This window comes from Apus apus, chromosome 1, assembly GCF_020740795.1.
Source record: "Apus apus isolate bApuApu2 chromosome 1, bApuApu2.pri.cur, whole genome shotgun sequence".
In the NCBI taxonomy this organism is placed as follows: Eukaryota; Metazoa; Chordata; class Aves; order Apodiformes; family Apodidae; genus Apus; species Apus apus.
In genome coordinates, this window is record NC_067282.1 from 60,513,733 (window position 1) to 60,527,974 (window position 14,242).

Sequence of the window (14,242 nt, forward strand, 5' to 3'; positions counted from 1 at the left end):
CAGACATTCTGTGATTCTGTGACCTATTAAATAATGTTGCAAAACTTAAGACAGTATGTGAAAAATTGTTGTCCTGAGAGGAAAGGTAGTACACAGTAGACCTCAGTCATTCCGCAAGGTGTAATTGAGTTTTTCAGATACTTATGTAGTTATTTATTTCTCTGGTAAAAACCTGGTGTAAATGAAAAAATACAAATTTTAAAGACATTTGAGTGAACTTAGGTTTTTACTTTGAAATCTGAAATTTGGGCTGCTACATAAATGATAATGCATTTTATTTTGTTGTGTTTTTTCCTTAGGTTGGAGATATTGTAATGGTAAAAGAAGATGAAACATTCCCATGTGACTTAATATTTCTATCAAGTAGTAGAGGAGATGGAACATGTTTTGTTACAACAGCTAGTTTGGATGGTGAATCCAGTCATAAAGTAATAAAATGCTCTACATTTTCTTTTTAAGGCAAAGTTTGCATTTAATTTTTTACACAGATTACAATATGACTTCATGCTTAGATGTGTGAGCAGATATGCTAACTTTTTATAACTTTCATTTCTACCAGTTGACTTAATTCCTCTTAAAGCATCAGGACTTATAGAAAGTTTCAATATGTATTTGTTTGAGATTTTGTCTTCTATACCTGTCCTTACTTTTTTAATTTTATTTACACCTTTTTATTTATTCCAGACTTACTATGCTGTTCAAGATACAAAAGCATTTCACAATGAACAAGAAATTGATGCACTACATGCTACCATTGAATGTGAACAACCTCAGCCTGACCTTTATAAGTAAGAAAATAATTCTTACCTGTTTCTTTTAAGGTACTCTAATAATAAGTTGTAAGAATATAGTAATGAAAAGATACTGGCTGCATCTGGCTGGTTAGGGTGGGCCCCAGAGTCGGGGTTAGTCTTCCATCCATGCTCCTTTCCTGAAGGTAGTTCAGTGGTCTGCTCTAGACCAGTGGTCTCCAAAGACACGTGCACCAGATAATCCACTGAGATGCATGATGAAAATAATTTAGAACTTCTATTTATTTAATCTAAGCAATAAAGAAAATAAAAAGCTTTACTAATAGATAATATATTTCTTGACACTGGCACCCTTACTCAGTGTATATGTCAGTGTCACATGTCACGGACAGTTCATGAGGAATCCCTGGGGGAAGAGAGGGTTCTCTTCAACATGGATAGGTTGCCATTAGCACCCTCCTCACTTATTCCTTTGCTTTCAGTGTAATGCAGGGTAATGCTGTTTGTGTGTGCCTGGTTAAGTGGATTTAGAGATTATATTATCTAGTTCTAACTAAATTAACCCTCACAAAATGGTTGAGTAACTTAAAAAGATTCCAGCAAAGAAACTACAGATGAAAGGTACTAATAATGCAAGAACAGATGAGCATCAAGAAAATGGCAAAAGCTTCTGCTCCTAGTACAAACTTCATCAGCCACATTACGAGGTAAAAAAATGACAGTTTAATTAGATCTGACAAGAATTCAGCCAAAAAAATCTGAAATCGGGACTATTTGAAATACAGTTTTACACCTGTTATCATTACTGATCAACTTCACCTTACCGGCTTTGAGATATTAAGTAATGATAGTATGAAGCCATTACGATTAGCAAGACATTTAAAAACTGAGTATCCGGAACACAGGAAAACCTTTTAGCAATATTTGAAGTAAGACAATACTCAATATTTTGTAAAAGTACTCTCCAAAATTTCACTAAACTTTAGATAAATCTTTAGAAGCCTCTTTTGAGGTTTATTACTTAATAGTGAAAGACAAAAAAACCCTGTGTACTATTGGGTAACACTTTTTCTTCCAGCCACAGTAGGAAGAACTGAAATAATACACAGAAAACGATATGGTGACAAACTAAAATGTGCTCCTTCATGGACAAATACTATTGAAAGGTGCATAGAAAACATTGCTTATTTCTGAGGTGTCAGGCTGCCTCTTTTCCTTGATCTGACTGACCAAGGAACTGTCCAAGAACAGATTCTTTAGAAAACCAATTCTGTGAATGACTTGATCCTTTTTGAAATTCATGGCTCACACATGAATGATTGGATATTGAAGCTCATGTTATTATAGATGGTGGAATTCACTGAGACAGTTGTTGACACTTGAATAATGAGAAGGCTTATTGGTAGACAGTTTTCTGGTTTTGCTAGTTTTTACTTGATGCTTCACCTCTCAACAAACGACAATGGTTAATCTTTCTTTCCAGAGGCACATAGTTTTACATCATGGTGCTTCATAACAAGCTCTGCAGTGTCTTTAGATGTGGTTCTACTGCACTGTATATTCTCTCAGCAGATGGGTCACCATTCCTCTGAGTCTGAGGGGTTCCCTTCCAGGGTAACAGACCCAGCAGCTCCCCACAACTTCCTCTGCCATCCAAAATGCTCATGTCCAGCTTTATCCCTTTTGGTTTGAGGTTACCTGCTTGGACAATGCTATTACAAGTACAGTTAACTGAATCTGTCTGGAATGGGGTTAATTTTCTTGTTAGCAGCCCGTGTGGTTTAGTGTTTTTGATTTGTGACTAAAACAGTGTTGATAACCTACCAGTGTTTGCGTTACTGCTGAGCAGTGCTTGCACAGTGTCAAGGCTTCTCTGTTTCTCACTCTATCCCAGCAGTAGGCTGGGGGTGGGGCAGGAGGCTGAGAGCTGACACAGTCAGGACGACTGACATGAATCAGCCAGAGGGATATTCTGTACCACATGTTCAGTCAGCACTATAACCAAGAGGAGGGAGGGAGGAAGGGGCAGGTAGTCATTCCAAAGTAGCTGTTGCTTGGAGACTGGCTGTGCATCGGTCTGTTTCCGGGAGGTGGTGAGTGGTTGCTTTTGCATCACTTGTTTGTTTTGGGTTTTTGATCCTTCACTTACTAAACTGTCATTGTCTTGCTTTTCCCTGTCCTGCTGGGGGTGAATGAGTGAGAGGCTAGTGTCTGCTTAGTTGCTGCCTGGGGTCAACACATCAAATATAGATAAAATGTACTTGGAGATATTCAAAGGGGAAAATTATTATTTGCTTTATGCTTTTGATTTTTTAACTCAGCTGTAGATTTTAAGTTTTGTAGAAGATATTAATCATACTTTTAGTTACCTTAGGTAGCTTAGAGAATAAGATTACTTGTCTAATTAGAAGATTAATTAATAATTTTATAATCTTTAATTTCTTTTTATACACAAATCTTACACTGAGTTGCTAAATGTGTATTTTTTGTATCTACATGTTTTAAATATATCCACATATATCTATATTCTTGTTTACTTCCTGGGTAATCAGAGCACTTTTCATTGGAAACTGTTTACTCACTGTAATAAAGACTTTCTATAAAGTACTTCTCAAATAAGTCTATCCTTGCATACACTTTTGAAAGATTTTAAAAGTAAGAGTAATTTGCTTTTATAAATATGTATGTGTGGTATATATACATCTATATAGCAAGAATGACAGGTCCTTGTAATGTACATTTTAAAAGCTGAAATACTGGGACATATATAAATAAGAATACACAAATTAGCAATGCCCTTAAACTACTTGTTTATTTCCCTTGCAGATTTGTTGGTCGGATAAATGTTTACCATGATAGGAATGAGCCTATTGCAAGGTAGGGAAAATGTGTGGTTTTTACTAATTTAATCATTTTGGGGGGTTCACTTTGAATAACATTAAAAAACACTGAATGTCTTTTTTCTTTTCCATTGCTGTATAAATAGAATATGACAGTTCTACACGCTTTCTGTTTATAAAGTAGTCTTTGGTTTTGTACTCATATGGAGATTTATATTACATATTGTGATACAAAGTATTATTTTAAACTGCATGAGACTCAGAGAATCACAGAAAAACCTTGGTTGTAAAAGACCTTCAAGATGTCATCCAACCATTAACCTAACACTGATGAGTTCTTAACTAAACTATATCCCTAAGTACTATGTCTATATGACTCCTAAATACCTCCAGAGATGGTGACTCCACCACTACCCTTGGCAGCCTGTTCCAATGCCTGATAAGCCTTTCAGTGAAGAAATTCTTCCTAACATCCAATCTAAACCTCCCCTGGTGCAAGTTGAGGCCTTTATCTCCTGTCCTATCACTTTGTAACTTCATTGGACAGACCGATCCCTGGCTCTTTACAACCTCATTTCAGATAGTTGTGAGTAGAGAAGCCTTACATTAATTTCTGTACTCCTCAACAAATTATCTTTATGCTTTGAAATGTATACAGTAAGCATCTATTGGATATGTTGTATGCCATTTATGCTTAAGATAAAATGGAAGAATGCATTGTCCTTAGTAAGTAGTTCTAACGTGCAGGACACTATAGTTTATATAAGCCTAAAAAAGACTTGAATCAGTATTTTTAAAAATAAACACCTTAGAGTTAGGATGATGAGTCTTTATTTAGGAACCTCCATATGTGGTTTTTAGATGCATTGGTTTAACACTTGAAATGTGAAATTATCTTAACTTTAGGCATCTATATATGTAGTTTAAATTTTCACTTAAAAGATTTAAATATTGCCTAAATATTCCTGGTTTATGTGGCTTCCACTAAGGTCTGCTGTTTCTGTCTAAATGTTTGTATTTTGTAATACTTATCTCTTGCAGGCCATTAGGATCTGAAAACCTGCTTCTTAGAGGAGCTACTTTAAAGAACACAGAAAAAATCTTTGGTAAATATTTCAGTTGATTATTTAAGTGGACCCTGAAGTAATAAGCGAACATCAAACAAGATTGCAACCCTACAGTTACTACTGATCATATGATTTCTATTCAATCACTTGATTTACTACTTTTTAGTAGGGTTTACTGTTGCAGTAATTGCAGTAGAGCAGCTATTAATCATACAATGACTATAAAGGTTTTTGGGAAGGAGATTTTCTAGTTTAGTCTTCAAGAATTAGTGAAGGTTGTTGAAAAATCCTGTTAAAAGCAGTGACATTGTAAAGAATGGGAGGATCCAATCTATCAAGATGTGGCTCTGAGGCTGGTGTCACTGGCACAGTTTTGGTTTTGTTGGTACTGGGATGGCCTACATGGCACCAGGAATGCTGGCATCAAACCTTTCTCAAAGGAGGAAGAGGGTCTTAGCCCGAGAGATTGCAGGGCTGATTGACAGGGCTTCAGACTAGATGTGCAGGGGGTAGGGGGATAATAAGATTAAGATTATCAGTGACAAGCAACAGGAAGGCACACCAGGGTTGGAAGGATGGGGTAATAATAAGGGCCTTCGACCTCTTGCCCTGAAGTATGCTGTGGACACTGCAGCACTGGCAAAGTCTCACAGAGATGAGTCAGGGGCTCCTGAGGTAATAGGAGACAGTGGGGTAGCATCCATGAAACACCTTTGGGGAATAAAGGAGTGTTCCTCTAAGGTGACACGGCTGGAAACCCAGCTGAAGTGCCTCTAAATCAATGCACACAGCATGGGCAACAAACAGGAGGAGCTGGAAACTACCATGCTACAGGAAAGCTATGACGTAGTGGCAGTTGCAGAAACTTGGTTGGATCCTATGACTGGAGTGTGGCTATTGAAGGCTACAAGCTGTTCAGGAGTATCAGGAGAGGAAGAAGGAGTGGAGGTGTTGCCCTTTATGTAAAGAAGTGGGTAGAGTGTGAAGAGTCATCCCTGAATCACAGAATCACAGAATATTAGGGGTTGGAAGGGACCTCAAAAGATCATCTAGTCCAACCCCCTTGCCATAGCAGGATCACCTAGAGTACATCACACAGGAACTTGTCCAGGCAGGAAGAATAGCCATAAGCAGGTCGAAAGCTTATGGAGAGGAATCAGGGATTGGGACAACAATGGGAGTCTTGTGGTTGGAGTCTACTCAGGCTGCCCCATCAAGTAGAGCCCATCGATGAAGCTTTCTTACTCCAGCTTGAGGAGACATCGTGATCAGAGGCTCTCATCCTGCTGGGGGATTCCAACCACCCCAAAATCCGTTGGAAAAGTAGCATGGCAAGCTGTAGTCAATCCAGGAGACTCCTGGAGTGCCTGAAGTGACAACTTCTTAAGACAAAAAATTGACAGCCCTACTCAAGGGGATGTGTTATGGGACCTGATGGTCACAAACGCAACTGAACTCATCAGGGATGTCAAAGCTGAAGGCAGCCTGGGCTGCAGTGATCATGCACTAGTGCAGTTCACTGTTCTAAGGGGTATGAGGCAGATGAAAAGTGTAGTCAGGACTCCAAATTTTAGGAAAGCAAGCTTCCAGCTCTTGAAGGAGTTAGTAAGTAGGATCCCGTGGGAAACGGCCCTCAGGGACAAGGGAGCAGAACAGAGCTGGCACATCTTTAAGGATGCTTTCCATAGAGTGCAAGAGATCTCGATCCCCATGTGTAGGAAATGGGTCAAGGAAGGCAAGAGATCAGCATGGCTGAGTCTGAGTCAAGACCTGCTGGTCAAACTAAAAGGCAAGATGGAACTACACAAGCAGTGGAAGTGGGGACAGGTATCATGGGAAGAGTATAGGGACATTGCCCAGTTGTGTTGGGATGAGCTCAGGAAGGCCAAGATGCATCTGGATCTGAAGTTGGCAAGAGATGTAAAGAAAAACAAGGAGGGCTTCTACAAGTATGTGAACCCGAAAAGGAAGGTTAAAGAAAGTGTACCTCCCTGATGAGCAACAGTGGTGAACTACTAACGAGACGAGGAGAAGGCTGATTCTCAACAGCTTTATTGTCTCAGTCTTCACTGGCAACCCCTCTCCTCACAGCTCTCAAGTTGATGGCCCACAGGACAGAGACCGGGGAGGCAGAGTCCCTCCCACTGTAAGCAAAGACAAGGTTTGTGACCATCTGAGGAACCTGAACATACACAAGTCCATGGGACCTGATGAGATGCATCCCAGAGTCCTGAAGGAATTGGCTGATAAAGTTGCCAAGCCACTCCATGATATTTGAAAAGTCATGGCAGTCAGGTGAAGTCCCTGGTGACTGGAAGAAAGGACATGTTACAACCATTTTTTAAAAAGGGTAGAAAGGAGGACCTTGGGAACTACCGACCTATCAGCCTCACCTCTATGCCTGGGAAGATCCTGGAACAGGTCCTCCTAGAAGGCACATGGAGGACAGGGAGGTTATTCAGGACAGCCAGCATGGCTTTACTAGGGGCAAATCCTGCCTGACCAACCTAGTGGCTTTCTACAATGAAGTGACTACATCAGTCGACCAGGGAAAAGCAGTGGATGTCATCTCTCTGGACTTCTGCAAGGCCTTTGATACGGTCCCCCACAACGTCCTTCTCACTGAACTGGAGAGAGTTGGGTTTGATGGGTGGACTGTTCAGTGGATAAGGAACTGGCTACATGGTCACATCCTGAGGGTGGTGGTCAACAGCTCTAAGTCCAGACGGAAAACAGTGACAAGTGGTGTCTCTTAGGGGTCAGTGCTGGGCCCAGTGTTGTGTAGTATCTTCATTAACAATATTGACAGTGGCACTGAGAGCACCCTCAGCAAGTTTGCTGATGGCACCAAGCTGGGTGGTGGAGTCAATAGGCCAGAGAGACGGGATGCCATCCAGAGAGGCCTGGACAAGTGAACCTCATGAGGCTTGACAAGGCCAAGTGCAGGGTCCTGAACCTGGGCCAGGGCAACCAGAGATGTGAGTACAGGCTGAGAAGAATACAGCAGAAACAGAAAGTGCAAACTGAGATACGCTTTTTGAAATTCTTCAAGAAGGCCTAGTGGGGGTAGTAGTTCAGTTGTAACAAGCCACTCTGATGGCGAGAGTAACAAGGATCCAAGTCATCCTCTGTCTTATACAATTTCTGTTCTTCCAAGAAAGATCATAGATAGCATGAGCTACTTAGCGTGAAATACCAAAATCTTGCAAGTTTTTTCTCCGAAAAGGGTACAAAAGATAAATTAATTTAAACTTACTCTCTTTGCTTTCAGATGTAATCTAAAATTGCTGAACTAATTACTTGTTTAATCTTCTAAAATTTAGTCTCTCAAGCTGTGTTATTAACAGGAAATCAGTAATATCAAAAGATCACTCTTTTCACAAATTACTACATTATTTTGAAGCCATCAAAATCAGTGCCTGCCTTTTATTCATTGTGGTTGAATCCTGTAGTTTAACTGTGTCTGGATTTTCTTTTGCAATGTATGAGTTAGATTCTAAAATCAAAACCAAAAAAAGAACTTAAAACCACAAGGGGATTTATTAAAAACCCAGCTTTGGTCTAGCTTTGATACATAGCAACATGTTAGCAGTTGGGAACTGTGACTCTGGAATGGGATGTAAATGCTGCCTAAAGTTTTCCTGTGAGAACCAAGATGTTAAAGCACTTCTGCTTTATGTGTGTCATCCACATCTTTGTTCTTTTTGTTCGGACTACAGAGTATTAAAGAAATGACAGAGTGTAATAATCTATTGTGCTTTTATTAAGTGATAGTACTGTGCTGTCTTTAGTAAAACAAGTTGTCTAATTTCAGGTGTTGCTATCTACACTGGCATGGAAACAAAGATGGCATTAAATTACCAGGCAAAATCACAGAAGAGATCTGCTGTAGAGAAGTAAAGTTTCTAATATTTATTTTGGGGGTGGGAAACTACATGTTTGAATGGTGAATGAAAAGAGTATTATTTTTTTTCTAAAAACGTATGTTTCATTGATATAAATTAAAAAAAGAAAATCAGGGACTTAAAATTGCTTCTTTTGGTGTCTCATTTATTACTTATAAAAGGAATCCTATAACACTGTATAAATGAGGTTCTCAATACTCAATTATTTAATAATGGTAAATATTAGAAAAGAAGCCATCATAATGTGATGCTTACCTTTTTACAATGTGATGTGTTTTGCCGTTCTGGAAGACTTTTCTTTCACTGGTTAGATTACACATACTGACAGTTTTCTTAGATTATGTGTTTTAATATTATCACATTCTTTGTCATTGCAATTAAGTCTTGAGTTCAGTAGCAGTAACTCTTTTGATGCACTTCACTTTAGATCAAAACGCAAAGCCTGCCTGTGTCAGGTTTTCTATGGTTTAGTTAAAATTAAAAGTTTCATATAGGCATATAAGATGGAAAACAAAGACACTTCTGTCCTCAAGGATGCGTTGCCATTGGTTGCTTACTTTTTTGAAAATAGAGATTATTTTCCAGTCCTACGCTGCTATCTGAAATCATCAGGTCTGAGTAAGGTGTCCAACCTTGCGAAAAAAAAATGGTGTCATTGATTAAGGCAAGACATACTGACTAGCTGACTTCCTTTCTTGTACACGGTGACTGAGCAATGGTGATGTGACTTTCTCTGTTGTTATTGATGGATATAACCCATGGCTTCTAGTTCATGACCATCGCTGATGTAAATACAATTTTAAATGCAAAGTGTTCCTGCTGTTTCTTATTTTAGATCTATCTAGAAAGACTTAAAGCCATTACAGCTACATAGCAAAATGTTCTCTATATTTCTGTAAAAGTGCTTATGTCAGTTGTTTTTTATTGGTTCAGGGAAATGGCATCAAAAGGTCTTCAGATACAAGGCTGGTTAGTCAGTTATGGTTGCATCTGTGCTATTTTTTCACTAATATACTAGGTTTAGTCATGTGTCACACGGATTTTGGAAACAATTACAGCAGTTAGCATTTTAAGTAGAAAATGATCCTCTAGAATATTTTTCTTCATTGGGAAAACACTGTAGAGAAGTTATTTAACATCATGGCACTGTTAGACTTTCAGTAAATGTTAGGCTCAAGCACAAGTATAACATTCTTTAAATAAATTCTGCAATTTATATGCTAATGGAATTTTTATTTTGTTTATTTATTTATTTATTTCAGATCAATGAATGCATTCCTTATTGTATACCTCTGCATTCTCATCAGTAAAGCACTAATAAATACTGTCCTGAAGTATGTCTGGCAGAGTGAACCATTTCGTGATGAGCCGTGGTATAATCAGAAAACAGAGCCAGAAAGGAAAAGAAATCTGGTATGGAAAGAAATGAAAATACAGAAGTTTCACTAAAACCTTAATCTATAAGAATCCTACTGATAAGTATATACAGCAAATCATAAATGGTTTATTTTCTTGCTAACAGTGGTGACAGTGTATTTGTAGAAATCTTGGATATTAAATTTTTGCACTTGAATTGTATGTAAATGTAACTGATGATAAAATGTCTGTTCATTGGAAAAAGCCTCACGAAAGTCTTTTGGAGTGTCCTGTCATTGCTGTGAATTACTGAAGAACTGACCTCTTGCAGAGGAATATGAGTGAAAGGAATCCCACAGCACGTTGACTGTACCTCCAACAAGTCTCCACCACTGAGTAAATTGAACAACATTATTTGCACATGTTCTGATGTATTGAGAGAAGGAATCTCACATTTTTTTAATGGAATGCTCCCTGAAAGTTATGTAATTTGGTAATCCTTGAATTAATTACTCTCGGTTTATGGTATTTAAGTCGTGAACACACATTTTATTGTTTTCCTTGTTCTCATGCAGGTGTTCAGCACACTCATTAGTTGCTCTAGAACTTTACAACAACGATATATTACTGTTCTCTGGACCCTTATGTCTGTAAAGAAAAACACAAAGTTAGAACAAAAAATGTTTTATTCATCATGTCAAATTAGATGTGATGTTATAAATCATGAAGATATACACCCTGTGCTGAACTGTGAGCTGTGAAAGGTGTTGCTTATTGTTAATAAGTTATTAGAAGAAGATAATTTGCAAATGCAGTTGTCTTTTTGGGTTTTGATGGTACAAGAAAAATCATTTTTTAAATCTTGTTTCTTTGGCAGTTTCTTCAAGCTTTTACAGACTTCCTTGCATTCATGGTTCTTTTCAACTACATTATTCCTGTATCCATGTATGTCACTGTGGAAATGCAGAAATTTCTTGGTTCTTATTTCCTTACATGGGATGAGGAAATGTTTGATGAGGACACAGGTGAAGGACCACTGGTGAATACTTCTGACCTCAATGAAGAGTTGGGACAGGTAAATTTCATCATATTACATTTTTTCCACTGTATATTTTTCAACATCATACTTCTAATGAAGCCTTGATGGTGAATCCTCATTTGTGGTTTTAGTTAAATACTGTCATAATGATATACATGCTTTATTCCTGTTTTCATGTGATGGGTGTTGATCCCAAAGCAGTACACTGAATGAAGAAAAGACCTTTGCTTTGTAGCAATTTGTATCTAGAAAAGTAATATGAAACTAACTATAGGAGTTGAGATGAAATAAATCCATGTATATTCTGTCTACTTTTTAAAAAGTTGACTACAGATATTGTGTCCACAGATGATGAAACACTGGGAAATTTGGAAACTTGACTTTTCAGTATAAGGAATATTCGAAAAATCAATCCAGGGGGAGAGTTCAGATATTTAATAACTTCTCTTATGACTGACAGCAAAATTTTTTTTTTTGTTTGATGCACTTGATAAATGTTGAAGTTTGTTAAGCAATCTGACAAATACTAAATAATTGCCTTACTTTCACAGTTTAATTCTTAACCCTACATAATGGTCTCAGTTTATCAAATAGACACATGCAATCTGTATACAGTACCTATATCTATTATCCAAAATTGAGCTTGTTTTGCTCTAGCTGTTCTGGTTTGTAGTTTAAATTTTGGTTTCATTTTTGATGTTGTTATTCTTGAATTCTGAGGCACATTGTAAGAGATAAAATGAATTAACAACTCTATATTGAGGCAAAAGGAATGTTAACAGGGCAGTAACAGTGCCTATGTATATAACTATATGTGACTGTTAGTACAGAGTCTTTATTTAAACTAGTGTAAATGTAGTGGAGCATTATGATACTACCCTAAAGACTGTTCTCACAGTAACTGATCCAAATCCAAGCATGTACATTAAGTAATGATCCATGGGAAATGGAACTTACATGCATTTTGTTTCCATAAATGTCTGTCTAGTAGCAAGAAAGACATTAAGAACCAAAAAGGAGCTTGAGAGAAGAGCTAAAATAGGTTGAACTTGTCATTTGTATGTGTCATGAGGCAAAAGAGAGCCTTGCTGATTCTGTAGTATTATAAAGCCTTTCAGGGCCTACATTTGCATGGAAGTTGACTTCCAAAAGAAATTGTTGTCTTCCTTTTTCTGAAAGAGCCTGGATAAGGATCTGTAAAGGAAGGTGTAACCCAGTAATAATCTCAGTTTTGTTAAGATACCTGGGAAAATCTCTGTTCATATTCCTGCTGTTCTTAATTTGTGTTCAATTGCAGATTGAGTATGTCTTCACAGATAAAACAGGAACATTAACTGAGAACAACATGGAATTTGTAGAATGTTGCATTGAAGGGCACATTTATGTACCCCATGTTATCTGCAATGGCCAAATTCTCCATGAGTGTACAGGCATTGATATGATTGATTCTTCTCCAGAAAGCACTGGGAAGGTATGATGACTCTTTCTAGTTCTTGTTTTTTTACAATGAAACTGGAAACTCAAAGTGTGCTGACAAAGGGAATATTAGAAATACAGCATCTGTGAATTTCATTAATCAAAGCAGATAATTGCAGGAAATGCATCACAACATAGCTGTTTTCCTTTCCTAGTTTAGAGTAAGATTTAACAGCCTAATAGGAAGTTTCCCGACTTATTGGAGCTGCAAAAGTGAATTAAATAAAAACAAAAAAATACAAAACTTTCTCTGCTTAATAGCTAAAGAAACTGGTTTCCATATAACATTAGCTGCAACAGGGAAGGCAAGGAGGGGAACTCCTCAAAGGCAAAAATGAGTTCTCAGTGCAAAACACTTAGTGAAGATGTGGCCAGAGAAAGGGTTATAATGAAAATAAATTACTTTTAAATGTGACAATAATATAGCCACATCTGAAGCATGGTGTTTAAAGCCATTTATGGCTTTCTTGCTGTGTAAAGCAAAGTTAGTTGAAAGTTAAGGAGACTTCACCTGTCAACTGATGAACAGGGTGTAAATGAGCAGGATGATTATAGCTGAAGGACAAATCTTACTTTGACCATAAGCTTCACTACAGCAAAACGAGGCATCTTAAATTATTTAGGTGTGATTCAACAACCTTATGGCGTTCTCACCCATGGCCCTCAGAATGTGGTCCCAAGGTATATGGTGTTTTTATCTTGGAATTAAAATTAAGCAGGCAGGTTTTTTTGAACTGCACAGAAGAACAAGGTTCAGACATGAAGATACTGATACAACACACCCATGAAACAGAAATATTTTTCTTACCTCAGAACCTGTCATTACCACACCATCCAAAACTTTATAGAAGCCGTTGGCTCTAGCTGCCAAAAGGTCCACATGCCTTTTATGTTATATATCTCTGAGAGGTGTTCAAGCTGCATAAGAAATTGAAATCTATAAAGACTGTTAAAACCTGTACTCTAGGTCCTGCATCCCTCTGTCTGGACTCAGGACTCCTAAAATTATACCTTGAGTGGTATTTAATATAGGTTGGTAAAGTTTAAGCAAAAGAAAAAAACCTTTAGCCACACCTAGGCACCCAGAGGAGATAAAAGGTGCACAGTGTCTTTTTTGGGCATGAGCAGCTGGACTTGCATGGCAATGCTAGCAGGGCTAGCAGCTACGAAGCACGTGTGGTTACCACTGGGAAAGACTTGGCTCCCCTTAAAGGGCAGGTGACCGGTGACAATGCCTTTATCTGATAATGAACAGTAGTAACCAGTGATACTGGTAACCTTCCAAAATAAAAGTTTTCAAAAGAATACTTGAAAGTGATCATGCATAATGACAACCATTCCTTTTTTTTTTTTTTAGGAGAGAGAGGAACTATTTTTCCGAGCACTTTGTCTTTGCCACACTGTTCAAGTGAAAGATGATGACAGTGTAGATGGATTGAAGAAAAACCAGTTCTCAAAAAGATCTTGTATGTATATTTCGTCGTCACCTGATGAAGTTGCTTTAGTTGAGGGAATACAGAGGTATGTGTTATTTTTTAATCTAGAGGTCTAATCACTGAAGTTCAAAATGGTTTTCAGCACAAAAATCATAGCAACAAACACCAAATCACTTAGAGCTGATGATTCTTAATATACATGCTTAAACTGGGTAATTATATATTTGTTGTATTAATTCTCATGATGTGTGTTTAATTTTACAGACTTGGTTACACCTTCCTAAGGATGAAGAACAATTTTATGGAGATCTTAAATCGGGAAAATGAGATAGAGAAGTGAGTTTTAAAAAATAAAACACAATAGACTGGTG

The 14,242-nt window shown here is 37.7% G+C and overlaps 1 protein-coding gene across 5 annotated transcripts in view; it reads left to right on the forward strand.

Annotated features, from left to right (window-relative positions):
• Positions 1–14,242, forward strand: part of ATP11A (ATPase phospholipid transporting 11A) — a 127,709-nt gene that overhangs the window by 80,631 nt on the left and 32,836 nt on the right. For all 5 annotated transcript variants that reach the window (XR_007889336.1, XM_051617655.1, XM_051617669.1 and 2 more), the window contains exons 6-15: positions 300–428; positions 685–788; positions 3,579–3,629; positions 4,634–4,698; positions 8,474–8,555; positions 9,827–9,977; positions 10,798–10,995; positions 12,257–12,430; positions 13,793–13,956; positions 14,136–14,207. Coding sequence is in view for 4 of the 5 variants with exons in the window: in XM_051617655.1 (XP_051473615.1) it covers positions 300–428; positions 685–788; positions 3,579–3,629; positions 4,634–4,698; positions 8,474–8,555; positions 9,827–9,977; positions 10,798–10,995; positions 12,257–12,430; positions 13,793–13,956; positions 14,136–14,207 (1,190 nt within the window). In the remaining variant the exon portion in view is untranslated. The remainder of the gene's footprint in view (positions 1–299; positions 429–684; positions 789–3,578; positions 3,630–4,633; positions 4,699–8,473; positions 8,556–9,826; positions 9,978–10,797; positions 10,996–12,256; positions 12,431–13,792; positions 13,957–14,135; positions 14,208–14,242) is intronic.